Source organism: Ceratotherium simum, chromosome 2, assembly GCF_057802395.1.
Source record: "Ceratotherium simum simum isolate JZ-2026a chromosome 2, ASM5780239v1, whole genome shotgun sequence".
Lineage (NCBI taxonomy): Eukaryota > Metazoa > Chordata > Mammalia > Perissodactyla > Rhinocerotidae > Ceratotherium > Ceratotherium simum.
Window position 1 is genome coordinate 9,855,441 of NC_141901.1, and position 14,253 is coordinate 9,869,693.

General features: G+C 38.4%; 1 protein-coding gene across 2 annotated transcripts in view; it reads left to right on the plus strand.

Annotated features, from left to right (window-relative positions):
* The first annotated feature begins 10,213 nt into the window (after positions 1–10,213).
* Positions 10,214–14,253, plus strand: part of KLHL20 (kelch like family member 20) — a 60,332-nt gene continuing 56,292 nt past the window's right edge. For both annotated transcript variants that reach the window (XM_004425029.3, XM_087438052.1), the window contains exons 1-2: positions 10,214–10,336; positions 11,280–11,343. In XM_004425029.3, the coding sequence (XP_004425086.1) occupies positions 11,321–11,343 (23 nt within the window). In that variant the 5' untranslated portion in view covers positions 10,214–10,336; positions 11,280–11,320. The remainder of the gene's footprint in view (positions 10,337–11,279; positions 11,344–14,253) is intronic.

The window sequence follows — 14,253 nt, forward strand, 5'->3', positions numbered from 1 at the left end:
ATCTACAAGCCGGGAAGAGGGTTCTCACCAGAAGCCAAATCAGCTGGCACCTTGATCTTGAACTTCCAAGCCTCCAGAACTGTAAGAAATACATTTCTATTGTTTAGGTCACGCAGTCTGTGGTATTTTGTTATGGCAGCCTGAACTAAGACAGAGGCCATCTTAGAGGCTGCCCACCACACCTCCCATTACCCTCTAGACCAAGTCTGGGCTCCCTACTATATATCTTCTCTAGCCCACTGTAGGTCTCTTTCAGACAATTATCCCAATTGTAATTAAAATATTAATTGTGTAATTCATGGTTTAATTTTAGAATGTCTGTCTCCTTGAGAATGAAAATCCCATAAAACAAGGAACCCTGTGGGTCTTGTTTACTGCTAAACCTTGGGTCCAAGCATAATGTTTAATATATGGCAAATGAGACGAATTTCTAATTGAAAGACTATAAGGTAAACTCAGCAACCCCTGATGAATTCCTTGACTATTGCTAGTGCCTCACACCCAATCCAGGTAAAATCTATTTTAGGGATATTTTCAACTAGAAATGCAGGCTCCTCAAGGGCATAGTCCTACTGGCGGTGACAAAAATCCTCTAGTTGTTGTAAATACCAGGTTTATTGTATTTGTGTTTCTAAATGGAGTTCTCTAGACCTTGAAATAAATAGAAAGGGTTGATTTACATTGAAGTGTTCCACTTCAAAAAGAAATAGAATTAGCAAAAGCACAATCCAGATTGCACTGGGTTGGAGAATGAATCATAGCTTTACAAAAATAGGGGGACTGCTCTTATCCTGGCCAAGGGATTAAAAGTGCAGTCATTGGTTGGCGGCCTTCCTTAACATTTTTATACCTTCCTGGTTACCATTTTCTCATGTTATGGAAGAGGCCAAAGGTCACTTTGAAGATATTTTTTACAACATACAATTTATAGAAGACACCTGAACGCCAACTACACTTATGAAAAGATGCCTTGATTGCACTACTAATCAGAGAAATGTACATCTAAACCACAGTGAATTACCATTGTATACCCATCAAACTGGGGAAACAAATTTAAAGTTAGGAAACACCAAGCATAATGATAATATAGACCAACAAGAACCCTCCTACACTGCTAGCAGGAGAGGCAGCACAGCACTGTGGCTGAAAGCACAGACTCTAGAGCCATTTTGCATGATTTCAAGTCCTGGCTCTGCCTCTTTGGCTCAGCTTGACTTTGGACAAGTTAGTTAACATCTTGGTACCATCTGTAAAATTGGAATGATGATAATAATAGCCCCAACCTCAAGAGGACTAGTGTGAGTATTGATGAGTTAATATAAGAAAAGCAGTTAAAACAATGTCTGGCATGTAGTATATGTTATGTAAGTATTTGCTAGTAGTAGTAGCAGTAGTAGTAGTAGTTTTAAAACAGAACAACCACTTTAGAGAGCAATTTGGCCAGTGCTAGTAAATTTGAAGATAGCATAGCATACAACCCAGCAATTTTACTCCTACTTCGTATCCTAGAGAAACTCTTACAGGTGTACACACAGGGGGCATATGCAAGAATTTACATTGTAAGTAGCATTGTAATAGGTAAAACTGGAAACAGTCAAAATATCCCTCTGCAGGATAATGGATTTTTAAAAATCTGTGGTATATTCATACAGTGGAATACTATATAGCAGTGAAAATAAATAAATTATTTTAATGGTTCTCAAGCTTTAGCATGCATTATAATCACCTGTAGGACTTGTTAAAACACAGATTATCAGCCCTCACCTCCAGAGTTTCTGATTCAAGAGGTCAGTGGTGGGGCTCAATAATTTGCATTTCCCAAGTGATGCTGATGCTGCTGGTCCAGGAGCACATTTCATGAATCACTAAGTTGGACCTTCATTGATCAAGAAGGATAAATCTTAACCAACATAATGTTGAGTGATAAAAGCAAGTTGCAGGAGACTACATACACTTTGATATCATTTATATAAAGTTTAAGAATATATATGCACACACAGACACTACATATACATATGTGGTAAAAATAAATACAAAGAAAATGGATAGGAATTGTAAAGCAATAGCTTTAACTTTGGAATGCTGTTTACCTTGTGATGAAAGGAGGATAAAGCATCAAGGAAGTGTATATAGGGGGTTTCACTTGTAGTTGTGACATTTTATTTCTTAAACTGGATGGTGGGTATGATGTATTTATTATAATATTCTTTACATATTTTTATATTTAAAGTAAGTTTCCTGTAGGCAACATATAGTTGAGTCTTGCTATTTTTTAATCCAATCTGATCATCTCTACTTTTTAATTGGAGTGTTTAGCCTATTTGTATTTACTGTGATATTGATATGGTAGAGTTTTAAATCCACCATCTTGCTATTTGTTTTGTAATTGTCTCATTCATTCTTCATTTACTTTTTCCTTTTTTTTTTTAATTTATTTTTTATTTTTTTGTGAGGAAGATCAGCCCTGAGCTAACATCCGTGCTAATCGTCCTCTTTTTGCTGAGGAAGACCGGCTCTGAGCTAACATCTATTGCCAATCCTCCTCCTTTTTTTTTTTTCCCCCAAAGCCCCAGTAGATAGTTGTATGTCATAGTTGCACATCCTTCTAGTTGCTGTATGTGGGACGTAGCCTCAGCGAGGCCAGAGAAGCGGTGCGTCGGTGTGCGCCCGGGATCCGAACCCGGGCTGCCAGTATTGGAGCGCACACACGTAACCGCTAAGCCATGGGACTGGCCCAACTTTTTCCTTTTTTTTTTTTTTTTACCTTCTTTTAGATAAATTTAGTATATTTTATGATTCCATTTTATCTCCTTTGTTGGATTATTAGCTATACCTCTTTGTTTTGTTGGGGTTTTTTGTGGTTGCTTTAGGGTTTATAGTTTACATCTTTAACTACTAAATGCTACTGTGAAATAAAATTATTTCATTTGGGCCGGCCCATGGCTTAGCGGTTAAGTGCGCGCGCTCCGCTGCTGGCGGCTCGGGTTCGGATCCCGGGCGCGCACCGACACACTGCTTCTCCGGCCATGCTGAGGCCACGTCCCACATACAGCGACTAGAAGGATGTGCAGTTATGATGTACAACTATCTACTGGGGCTTTGAGGGGAAAAAAATAAATAAATAAAATCTTTAAAAAAAATTATTTCATGTATATATAAGGGAGAAACACTGCTTTGATATTGGGATGAAGATCACCAATAAAAGAAGGATGTCCTAGAGCATCCTTCAAGAAAAATCTTGAAAGGTATGTTATTGTCCAAACAGTACTTCTCCATTTCACTGGCATAGCATAGCAATTCAGGAGGACATCTTGGAAGAGGATCTGGGTCATCCACGACTTCTTATTGTTCTTGGCAGCGTGTGCTTTTTGGTATGCTTGAAGGCCCTGGGGTTCTCACTGTGCCAGATCACAAAGGGTTTCAATTTGTAACCTGCAACATTACCCCCAAGTAAGACGTTATCTTGTCCTTTAAAGCCTTGAGACATGGCATTGACTTGGCCTCCTTATAAATGAAAGTCCTTTCAGGCATCCATTTCCAGAATAGGGAGGTTTCATCTATATTGAATATTTGCTCTGGCAAGTAACTTTTCTGCACAATCAACTCATTTAGAGTTTCCAAAAGTTCTTTAGCTGCCTTCGCAGGAGCACTTGCAAATTGACCATTCACTTTCATATTATGTAATCAATAAGAATTCTTAATCATTTAAATCACCCAGAGTTAGCAGTATATTCAATATCGCAGTCAGGTCCAGCCTTTTCTTTCAACATCACAAACAATCTTCTTGCTTTGGCTGTCATCATCATCACGCTGAGAGGGATACTCTTCTGTGTCTGGTCTTGAATCCAGGTCATTAGCAGTTTCTCCATATCTGATATAGGCCCTTTTCGAATTTTTGTTAATCTCGTCGCCTTCAGTGAAACAGATCCTTTAACAGCTTCCATCACTTTGTTCTTGTTCTTCAAGATTGTAGCTGTAGTGGAATGGGACATTCCTGACTGGTGAGCAATAACTGTCACTGATTTTCCACCTTCATAGTCCTTAATCATTTTTAATTTCATTTGCAGGTCAATCACTTGACGTAGCCTCTTACTGGCAACATTAGCAGTTTGTACAGTTAGGGGCCATGCTGAACAAAACAATGCCAGATTAAATCAAGCACAAGAGAAAATAATGCAATCAAGAGACTCAGTAAACACGAGATGTATCAGGCTGCTGCAGGTGTAAGACAGTGTACTGTTTTACAGTAAACTGTTGTTGTTGTTGTTGTTGTTGTTGTTTTTGGTGAGGAAGAGTCACCCTGAGCTAATATCTGTGCCAATCTTCCTCTATTTTGTATGTGGGTCACTGCCACAGCATGGCTGATGAGTGGTGTAGGTCTGCACCTAGGATCCAAACCCATGAACCTGAGCCACCAGAGCAGAGTGTGCTGAACTTAACCACTACACCACAGGGCTGGTCCCTAAACATTTTTTTTATATAAGTGGAAAAAGTACACTGTAAAATAATGATAAAATGTATAGGATAGTAAATACATAAACCAGTAACATAGTCATTTATTATCATTATCAAGTATTATGTACTGTACATAATAGTATGTGCTATACTTTTATATGACTGGCAGCACAGCTTTGTTTACACCAGGATCGCACAAACACATGAGTAATGCATTGCACTATGATGTTACGATGGCTGTGACATCACTAGGTAATAGGAAGTTTTCAGCGCCAATATAATCTTATGGGACCACCGTCATATATGCAATCCATCACTGACTGAAATGTTGTTATGTGTGGCATGACTGTAATTAGATGTATTAAGACACCATGAAAAACTCAGATCTGTAGCCATCCTTAGCAGAGAATTTCTCACTCTTCCTCGGAATCTGCAGTTTTGAGAACCTAGTATCTGACTAGAACTCATCTAAGGGATTGCCTATGTTTTCCTTCAGTGATACGTTCACAGCCACAGCATGTTTAGAATTCTCCTTTTTGTCTTTCACCCTTCCATTTCTCCACATCTGGGAATAGCTCTAAAGTCTGAAGTAAACACAGCAGCCTCCATTTTTATGGATCTCAATTTCCTATTATCTCATAAGCCACTAGTAATTAGTTTAAACGGTACCCAATTTTAGGTGATTAGTGTTGTTTAATTGTTAGATTGCCTCTATACCACAAAATAATCCCATTTTGTGAAATAACTTTGCTTTTCCTTATCTAATGATTTATTTATCATATGACTGGAGTGTTAGCAGACGCAGGGAACAGATCTGAGATTTTCAGCTAATTTAGGTCACTTTCTCCTTAACGAAGGCAATGGGATTCTGGAGGCAATCACATACACATACCTTCACATTTAAGTGCAGATGGCTCACAATATACTGCAGTCAATAATACATAGACCTCAGGTTAAGAACCTCTGAAATCAGTGCTGACTAGTCTTGTAGATTTTGGTAGGGCTTAATTTTCATTATGGGTCCAAATTTTATCCTGTAGATAACTGAGAGTCTACATTATATTTTAAGCAAGGTTGGAATATAATTAGATTATAGTTTTCAAAAAGCATAATTCAAACAAATCACATACAGAGCCATTCAAACTAACATATTTGTCTACAATTCATATATATTTTTAAAGATAAAAGCAATACTATTTTATTTAAGATTTGCTCTACTTAATTTCTAAAAGTGATTTTTTGTGGTCTTTCTTTTCCTATTGAGGTATAATTGATATATAACATTATATTAGCTTCAGGTGTACAACATAATGATTTGATATTTGTATATATTGCAAAATGATCACTACAATAAGGCTAGTTAACATCCATCACCACACATAGTTAAAAAAATTTTTTTTCTTTTGATGAGAACTTTTAAGGTCTACTCTCTTAGCAACTTTCAAATATGCAATACAGTATTATTAACTATAGTCACCATGCTGTACATTATATCCCCATGATTTATTTATTTTATAACTGGAAGTTTGTACATTTTGACCCCCTTTATCCATGTTGCCTAACCCCCCCCCGCCCCCACCTCTGGCAACCACCAATTTGTTTTTGTATCTATGAGCTTGCTTTTGTTTGTTTGCTGAGACTCCACATATAAGTGATATCATATGATATTTGTCTTTCTCTGACTTATTTCACTTAGCATAATGCCCTCAAGGTCTATCCATGTTGTTGCAAATGGCAAAATTTTATTCTTTTTATGGCTGAATAATATTCCATTATATAGATACCACATTTTCTTTATCCATTCATCCATTGATAAACGCTTAGCTTGTTTCCATATCTTGGCTTTTGTAAATAAGGCTACAATGAACATATGGGTGCAGATATGTTTTCCAGTTAGTGTTTTCATTTTCTTCAGATACATATCCAGAAGTGGAGTTGCTGGATCATATGATACTTCTACTTTTAATTTTTTGAGGAACCTCCATACTATTTTCCATAGTGGCTGCACCAATTTATACTCCCACCAACAGTGCACAAAAGTTCCCTTTTCTCCACATCCTTATTAACTCTTGTTATCTCTTGTCTTTTTGATAATAGCCATTCTAAAAGTTGTAAGGTGATATCTCATTGTGGTTTTGATTTGCATTTCCCTGAAGATTAGGGATGTTGAACATCTTTCCATGTAGGTGTTGGTCTTCTGTATGTGTTCTTTGGAAAAATGTATATTCAGATCTTCTGCCCATTTTTTAACCGGATTCTTTGGGAGTTTTTTTGCTATTGAGTTGTTTGAGTTCTTTATATATTTTAGATATTAACCCCTTATCAGATACATGTGTTGCAAATATTTTCTCTCATTCAGTAAGTTGCCTTTTCATTTTGTTGATGGTTTCCTTTGCTCACAGAAGCTTCCCCTACAATTTATGGTGATAAATTTTTAAAATTTTAAGATGAGGGGTAGTGGCAGTAGATTTGATTTTGTTTTAAATCTAGATTTTAACACTTACTAGTTTAAAGCTAACTAGCTGCAGAATCTTTTTTTTTTTTTTGTGAGGAAGATCAGCCCTGAGCTAACATGCATGCTAATCTTTCTCTTTTTGCTGAGGAAGACCGGCTCTGAGCTAACATCTATTGCCAATCCTCCTCCTTTTTTTCCCCAAAGCCCCAGTAGATAGTTGTATGTCATAGTTGCACATCCTTCTAGTTGCTGTATGTGGGACGAGGCCTCAGCATGGCCGGAGAAGCGGTGCGTCGGTGCGCACCCGGGATCCAAACCCAGGCCGCCAGTAGCGGAGCACGTGCACTTAACCGCTAAGCCATGGGGCTGGCCCTAGCTGCAGAATCTTAAGCCAGTCTTTAAGACTATGTGCTTCAGCATCCTCATCTATAGAGTGGGGATAACATCTATCTCCTGGTGTTTTTGTTTTTAAGATTAGAGTATGTTAGTAAAGGCAACATAGCTATTTTTCTAGAATTTGTGGTGATTATTATCCAATACTTTCGATAGCACTATGAATATTGTAACGTTTTTTCCATTGTATAGAGGAGGTTACAAAAGCACAATTTTTGTCTGTTGCTTGCACAAGACATCCAACTTCATGATTGCTAAATCATGAACTTAAATTAAATCTACCTAAAACCAATCACACACCCATCCTGACCTCCCAAAAATCCCTAGGATTTACTATGCTCAACTCAAAACTCACCTCTTTCTGGTTTTTTTAGTCTCATTACTTTGCATCTGAAGTCTACTTGAACTTTTCAGATGAGAAAGTAAGAACTGAAGGCATCTTGGTACCTCCATTTTGTCCCTCTATCAGTCACTCACACACTCTGGGCCAAATGATTAGATGTGGAAGGCAGGCATTGTTGGATGATAATCATTAATTAATTGTATGACTGAATTATACCAAGGAAAAATTTCTTTATTAAAGTCCCCAATTTAATAAAATAAAATCAGCCCTCATTTTCCACCAACTATAGCAAGAATATTTCTGGAAATATTGATCTGTATTCTTTCCCACATGTGATTGTCCCTATAGTTAATATGGAACATCCACATTTTCGTCTTTCTTTTAATTTTCAAAGGTTTTGAATTTGGAATCAACTGTAAAACCTAAATTGAGCTGAACTATCTCCATTTATATAGAGCCTTCCCACAGAATTTAAAATAAAATCTGAACTTCTTACAATAGCCTGAAAGACAATATACGGTCTTGCTCTTGCCTGTTTCTCTTATCTCATATCTCATACTTTTATTTCTAGCCATACTGACCCGTTTTTATGTTCCTTGAACAGGACAAACTTATTTATGCCTCATGTCCTTTCCCCTTGCTATTCACCCTACCTGAAACACTCTTCTCCCAGCTTTCTACCTGGATTGATGGAAATCTTTCAGGTCTCAACACACCTCTTCAGAGAGCACTTCCCTGATCATGCTACTTAAAGCAGCCTCTCCTTTACCCAACCAGCTACTCTCTATAACATTACCCTGTGTATCTCCTTCCTAGATAGCATTCGCCATTGAAATTATTTTGCTTATTTGTTTACTTGTTTATTGTCTATATCCTTTTATATGAATTAGTATGCTTCTGGCTGCAGGTAATAGAAAACCCCAAACTCACTTAAAAATATGAAATTTATTATCTCACATAACTAAAAGTCCATCAATAAAGAAGTCTCTGGGCGAGGGAGAATGAGTATTTTAAAAATGACATTCAGGGACCCAAATTCTTTCAGTCTCTCTGGTCTACCGCCCTTATTGTCTAGCTTCATTCTCCTCTGGCTTCCCTCATGGTTGCAAAATGGTTACAATGGCTCTAGATGTCACACCCAGACACAATAATGGCCAGAGGGAAAAGATGCTATCTCTTCTTGCATCTCTTCTAAAAATGGTAGGAAATCTTTCCCCATGGTCCCCATTAGATTTCCTCTGATTTCCCATTAGTCATCTTGGATCATTTGCATGGAGATGGTTTAGAACAATTACTCACAATGAAAAAGATATTGGAAAGTCAACCACCATAACCACATAAATGATCACTAGACCTTCAGGATGTTGTCCATCTCATTCACAACTGTATTTCCAAAGCCTACTGTAGTACTTGGCACACAATAAGCGTTTGATTAATAAGTGAGTCCATTTAAATAAGTAGGACAGGAGGAGGAGAGAAAACCGACCATTTGCTGAGTGCCTGCTAAGGGCCAGGCACACAACATGATCTTCCTTATAATTGACTTCTCAAAAAATTTTATAAAAATGGTATTATTTCCCTTCTACGTAAAGCAAACTAATGCTTAAGAGATTAAGAAATTTGACCAAGATCACAAAGCTAATCAGTCATAGGACTAGGATTTGAAACTATGGGTGTCTGGATCTAAAGGTCATGCATTTCCCACTACAAGCTAATTAACAAAAGGTAATCATTCCCTTTCAGAAACTGGACACATCTGTGTAGATCCCACATGAAGAACAGCTAAAGAAAATCTGGTTAAGTTCGTCCTTAGCCTAGGATAGTCATCAGGTAACCAGCAATAGTCTTTCACTGATATTACTGAAATTGTATCCCCTACTCGATCACTCGTTTGTTTTTTTAAACATGTAGTAAAAATCAGGTGGCTGCGTGCCATGGGAAAATGGGGAAAAGGACAAATTGAAAAGCAATTTTTCCCCCTAATACTCAAGTGAGTTCACGGAAGTGTTTGGTGAACTGTCCGGTAGTGAATACTCAGAGAAAGGGCAAGCTGGCACAGCCTTAGAATCCTGGATAAAACCCTGATGTCTTGAAAGCTCAACTGTGGGAAATCTGGAAGGTCGGATCTATTTCTGATTTGTCTGTGTATCCTCAGCACATAGTAGGGGCCTAACAGATATATGTCGACCCCATGTATGCATGCGTCATTCAATCCACAATTAGGGACAAGATTGTGCCAACTGGAGACCCACCGGCTACAAATAAATCAAAATTCCGTGATTACGCCCATCTTTCTATTGCCTTCTGCTGGGGAAAACAAAGAAGAAAGAAGGAGGCTTTAGTATTCAAAGACTGCTAGTTCAGCGGTGAGCTCGCAAAGTGGTCCCCCTCGGGATGCAAGGAACTGGATACGAGAACAGGCAGTCTTGGAGATTACTCGAACCTCCAGCAAAGGGCGCGGCTACTTTCTTAGCCGCACCGGAACCTCTTGGCGGGATATGTGAGTTCCAGCGGGAACAATTTAGGAACAGGACCACTTCCTGCTGCAGAAGAGGGGCAAGGGATGGGGAGGAAATAGCTCGAGGAGCGGCATCCTGCTTGCGCTAGCGGCGGCAGAGGAGGAGGCAGAGAGGAGGCGGCGGGCGAAAGAGGCAGAGGAGGCTGCGGCAGAGAAGAAAGTGTCAGAGCCGGTAAGTTAGCCGCTGTAGAGCAGGGGACAGTGGACAGCGCCCAAGGCTCGCTTTGGAAACCGGTGGTCCCAAGTCGCCGAGCTGCCCGGTAGGGTAGGGGCCGAGCTTTGCCCGCCGCCTGTCAGTCGGCGACGAGAAGGGGCCGTCGGGGCGCTGGGACTGGGCCTTGCGGAGCGCCAGACTGCGCTCTGGCTGGCTGACAGCCCTGCCCCGGAGCCAGGGAAGGGGCTGCGCTCTTCTGCCTGGGGGCTCTGGGCCTCCGCACCCTGGACAGCTTCCCTGGAGAGGGGTTGGAATTCGGGGAAAGGAAGTGGGCACTGTGCGTCCCATTGCCCCCTCGGGACCTAGCGAGATCTTGCCAAGTGGGTGGTGGACGTTGCTTCAGGGACTGAAGGAAGGGCTTCTAAAGAGAATGTTCGTCTGGAGCCGTGGTTGCTCTGCCCTGTTCGAGCTCCCTGGCTGTCGGAAGCGGAGTTGTTTGTTTTTAAAGGCGCATACCTCCTCCTGCTCCTGTCACTTCGGGACAAGTTAACAGCTTTCAGATCTGTTGCTAAACCAGCATGTTCCCTATCCAATCTATCTTGTTAGTATAGGTGGGTATAGGTTAGTATATTGTGGGTATCTGGGGAATGCTCTGTAGGTATACTCGATGGTGAAGTCAAAGTCAAATGTCTCCAAGCACTGTTTGAAGAGAGACAAGATTAACCTGACAATCGGGACTGTTGAGCGCCCTTTCCTCACCCTCGCATAGAATCGTTTTACCATTTAGAGTAAAAATAGTCATCTTAAAGGTACTAGGTAAAGGTTATGATTGTGCATCTGCAAAAGGCCTGTGGTATAATAGGATATAAAATTCTTTATCACTGAACGAAATGATTATATAGAGATTGTTACTGGAAACATCAGAAATAGTTTTTAAGTTACTGCTTTTCTATTGTCTTAGGTTCGGCTTTAGAGTGTGGTGAAGGGTACTTTTCATGGTGCATGGAAGGAAAGCCAATGCGCAGGTAGGCATTTAGGAAGAAAATCTTCAGTTTCACTGACTGATATTCAGCATGTAATAATTCAGGGCTTCATTTAAATTTTTTTTTAAAGGTTTTCAAATCTTACCAAATTCTGCTTGCAGCTAATGAGACCTGTTCTAAAATAAATCAAAAGTAATATCAGGAATTAATAGCCTTTTTAATAGAGTAAAATATAGTACTTAAATTTATAAAGAGTGCTATGAATTTCATGTAGTTATTTAAATTTCCCTTTTTGCTTGGTAACTTTTTGTAATAATCACTAAGTGTACCGTGATACCATATGGATTTATTATAGTTTTCAATTCCTTATAGAATGTAGAGGGTTCTGTTGCCATATAAAAATAATGATTATTTATAATACACTGTACTGAATGTCTAATTATGGTTTTGATTATTTCATTGATGTTCAATAATACACTTGTTCTGTTAATTAAAATAGCTGCATTGCAGAGAAGATTGTTCAAGGACTAAAAAAGTATTGGACATAATAACTTAGTACATAGAAAAATAGAACAATGTGTGGGAAAATATAGACAATTATAGGCCCTCCCAACCCTAGAATTTAGTAATGCTTTTTCTCAATCTGTTCTAACAAATAGGCCTAGAATTCTTATTGAAACAAAATCAACCCAGTTTTACTTCTTCATTTTTTAAACTCATTTTACATTTACCAAACTGTATTTAATCATGTTAATCAACATCAAAGATAAACAGCTCTGGCCGACACTGTTAAGAGAAGAAACATTTTATGATGGGACTATGACTTATAACTTAGAACCAAAAGCAAGACCCATAAAATGTATATCTTTTTCCAGGTCTGTTATTTTTTAGTTGACCTTGAGCTGTTCACCTTCTCTGTACCCCGGTTTACTCCTCTGATGTATCTGACCAGGATATTGGAAATTAATGAATGCTTTCAAATACTTTATATCTCCAGATGAAAAGATGTTTTGGATGTAACAAATGCCGTTATCTTATTTACATCTTACTCTACAATAGGAATAATATTTGACTGAAAATATGTGAAGTTAGCAATACATATATTAAATGCTTCATCACTTCAACTTTTAACATGATTGCAAAAAACCACTGATTGCTTTTCATCCTCAGCTGCCATAAATGTCATATCTTATGTAATTGCTAAAATAAGAGCGTATTAATTTTTAGAAAGAGAAGGCACAGTGTGGGAATGTTTTTGGTTTATCAGTAATTTCTTTTTTCTTTTTTTTTATAATATTTTTTTGATTTTATTTATTTATTTTTCCCCCCAAAGCCCCAGTAGATAGTTGTATGTCACAGCTGCACATCCTTCTAGTTGCTGTATGTGGGACGCGGCCTCAGCATGGCCGGAGAAGTGGCGCGCCGCTGCACGCCCGGGATCCGAACCCAGGTCGCCAGCAGCGGAGCACGCGCACTTAACTGCTAAGCCACGGGGCCGGCCCAGTAATTTCTATATAAAATATTCGCTAATCACTCATACCTACCCTTTTTTCTTTTCTTGCTTTATTATGTAATACTACCAGTTATTCAAAATCATGTTGGAGAATTCTGGTGCTAGAGCCTGGCCTACCCATTGCTCTCTGGTTTTACTTTTACCTGCTGCCTACATTAAGTCATGGTCACACTTCCCTAGCATTTCCTTGTTGGGCTGTGATTCTTGCTACTGCAACCTGGAAGGCAATCTCTGGAAAGTAATGTTGGGTTTATACTTAGCTGCTATTGGAGAAGCTTTGAATGAGAAGTAACTCCTTATATCGAGGTTATTTGAGTACGTGTTCATTCTCCCTACTAGAGTGTGAGCTCTTTGAGTCTCATATGTCTTCTGTATCTTTGCATCCCTGGCACCTAATGATCACTGAATAATTGTTTGAATGACTAAATGGTATCTGCACACTTTTCCTCTGCAAAATAAGAAAAAAAAAGCTATGACCAAGAAAAGATTGAAGATTGTTGTTAAAGGTATTCTAATGCTTAATTATAAAGTTTTATGAAATTGATTGGCATTTTATTAGTAAAGCTTCATTGCACTCATTTATTTAACTAGCTGTTATGTGTACATGATACAAAATTTAAAGATAAAATAGGATATTCAATGAAAAGTAAATCTCCCAATGCTGACCCCAGCTCTGTTTTCCTCTCCAGAGGCAACCACTGTAAACAGTTTCTTGTGCATTCTTTCACAGACATTGTAGTGCATATACAAGCATATGTAGATTATCTCCCCTTTTTTAAAAACACTAATGTCAGCATATCATGCACATTCTTCTGTATCTTTGTTTTTTCACTTCACAAATTATCTTGTAGATTGTGACAAGTAAATATAGACCCACCTTATTCTTTTTCATAGTTACATAGTATTCCATTGTCTATAGATACCATAGTAACCAGTCCTTTTGAGAGACATCTAAGTTATTTCATATGTTTTGCTGCTACAACCAGTTCTGCAACAAATATCCTTGTAGGTGGTTTTTGCCCGAATGTGTAAGTAGAGAATAAATTTGTAGATGTAAAATTGCCCAAAGAGTATGTTCATTTGAAAATTTTGGTAGATATTGACAAATTCCCCTCCTTAGAGATTATACCATTGTACAGTGTCACAAACAATGTGCCTATTTCTCAAGATACTATGTTTTAATCATTTGTTTCCTTTAGAGACACTAAAACACTTGCAATGTAATTCTTCTATCTTTCCTTAAATATATAAACAGGAGACGGAGCCTCATTTTCTTAGGAATTGGTCTATTCACTCGTCAAACATTTATATAGTACTTGTTCTATGCCTGTACACTGTATATATTACAGATGAAATGATGGAAAGATGTGTAAACAGACACCATAATAAAACAGGAACAGGATTTTAATAGAGATGTAAACACAGAGGAAGGAACCTCT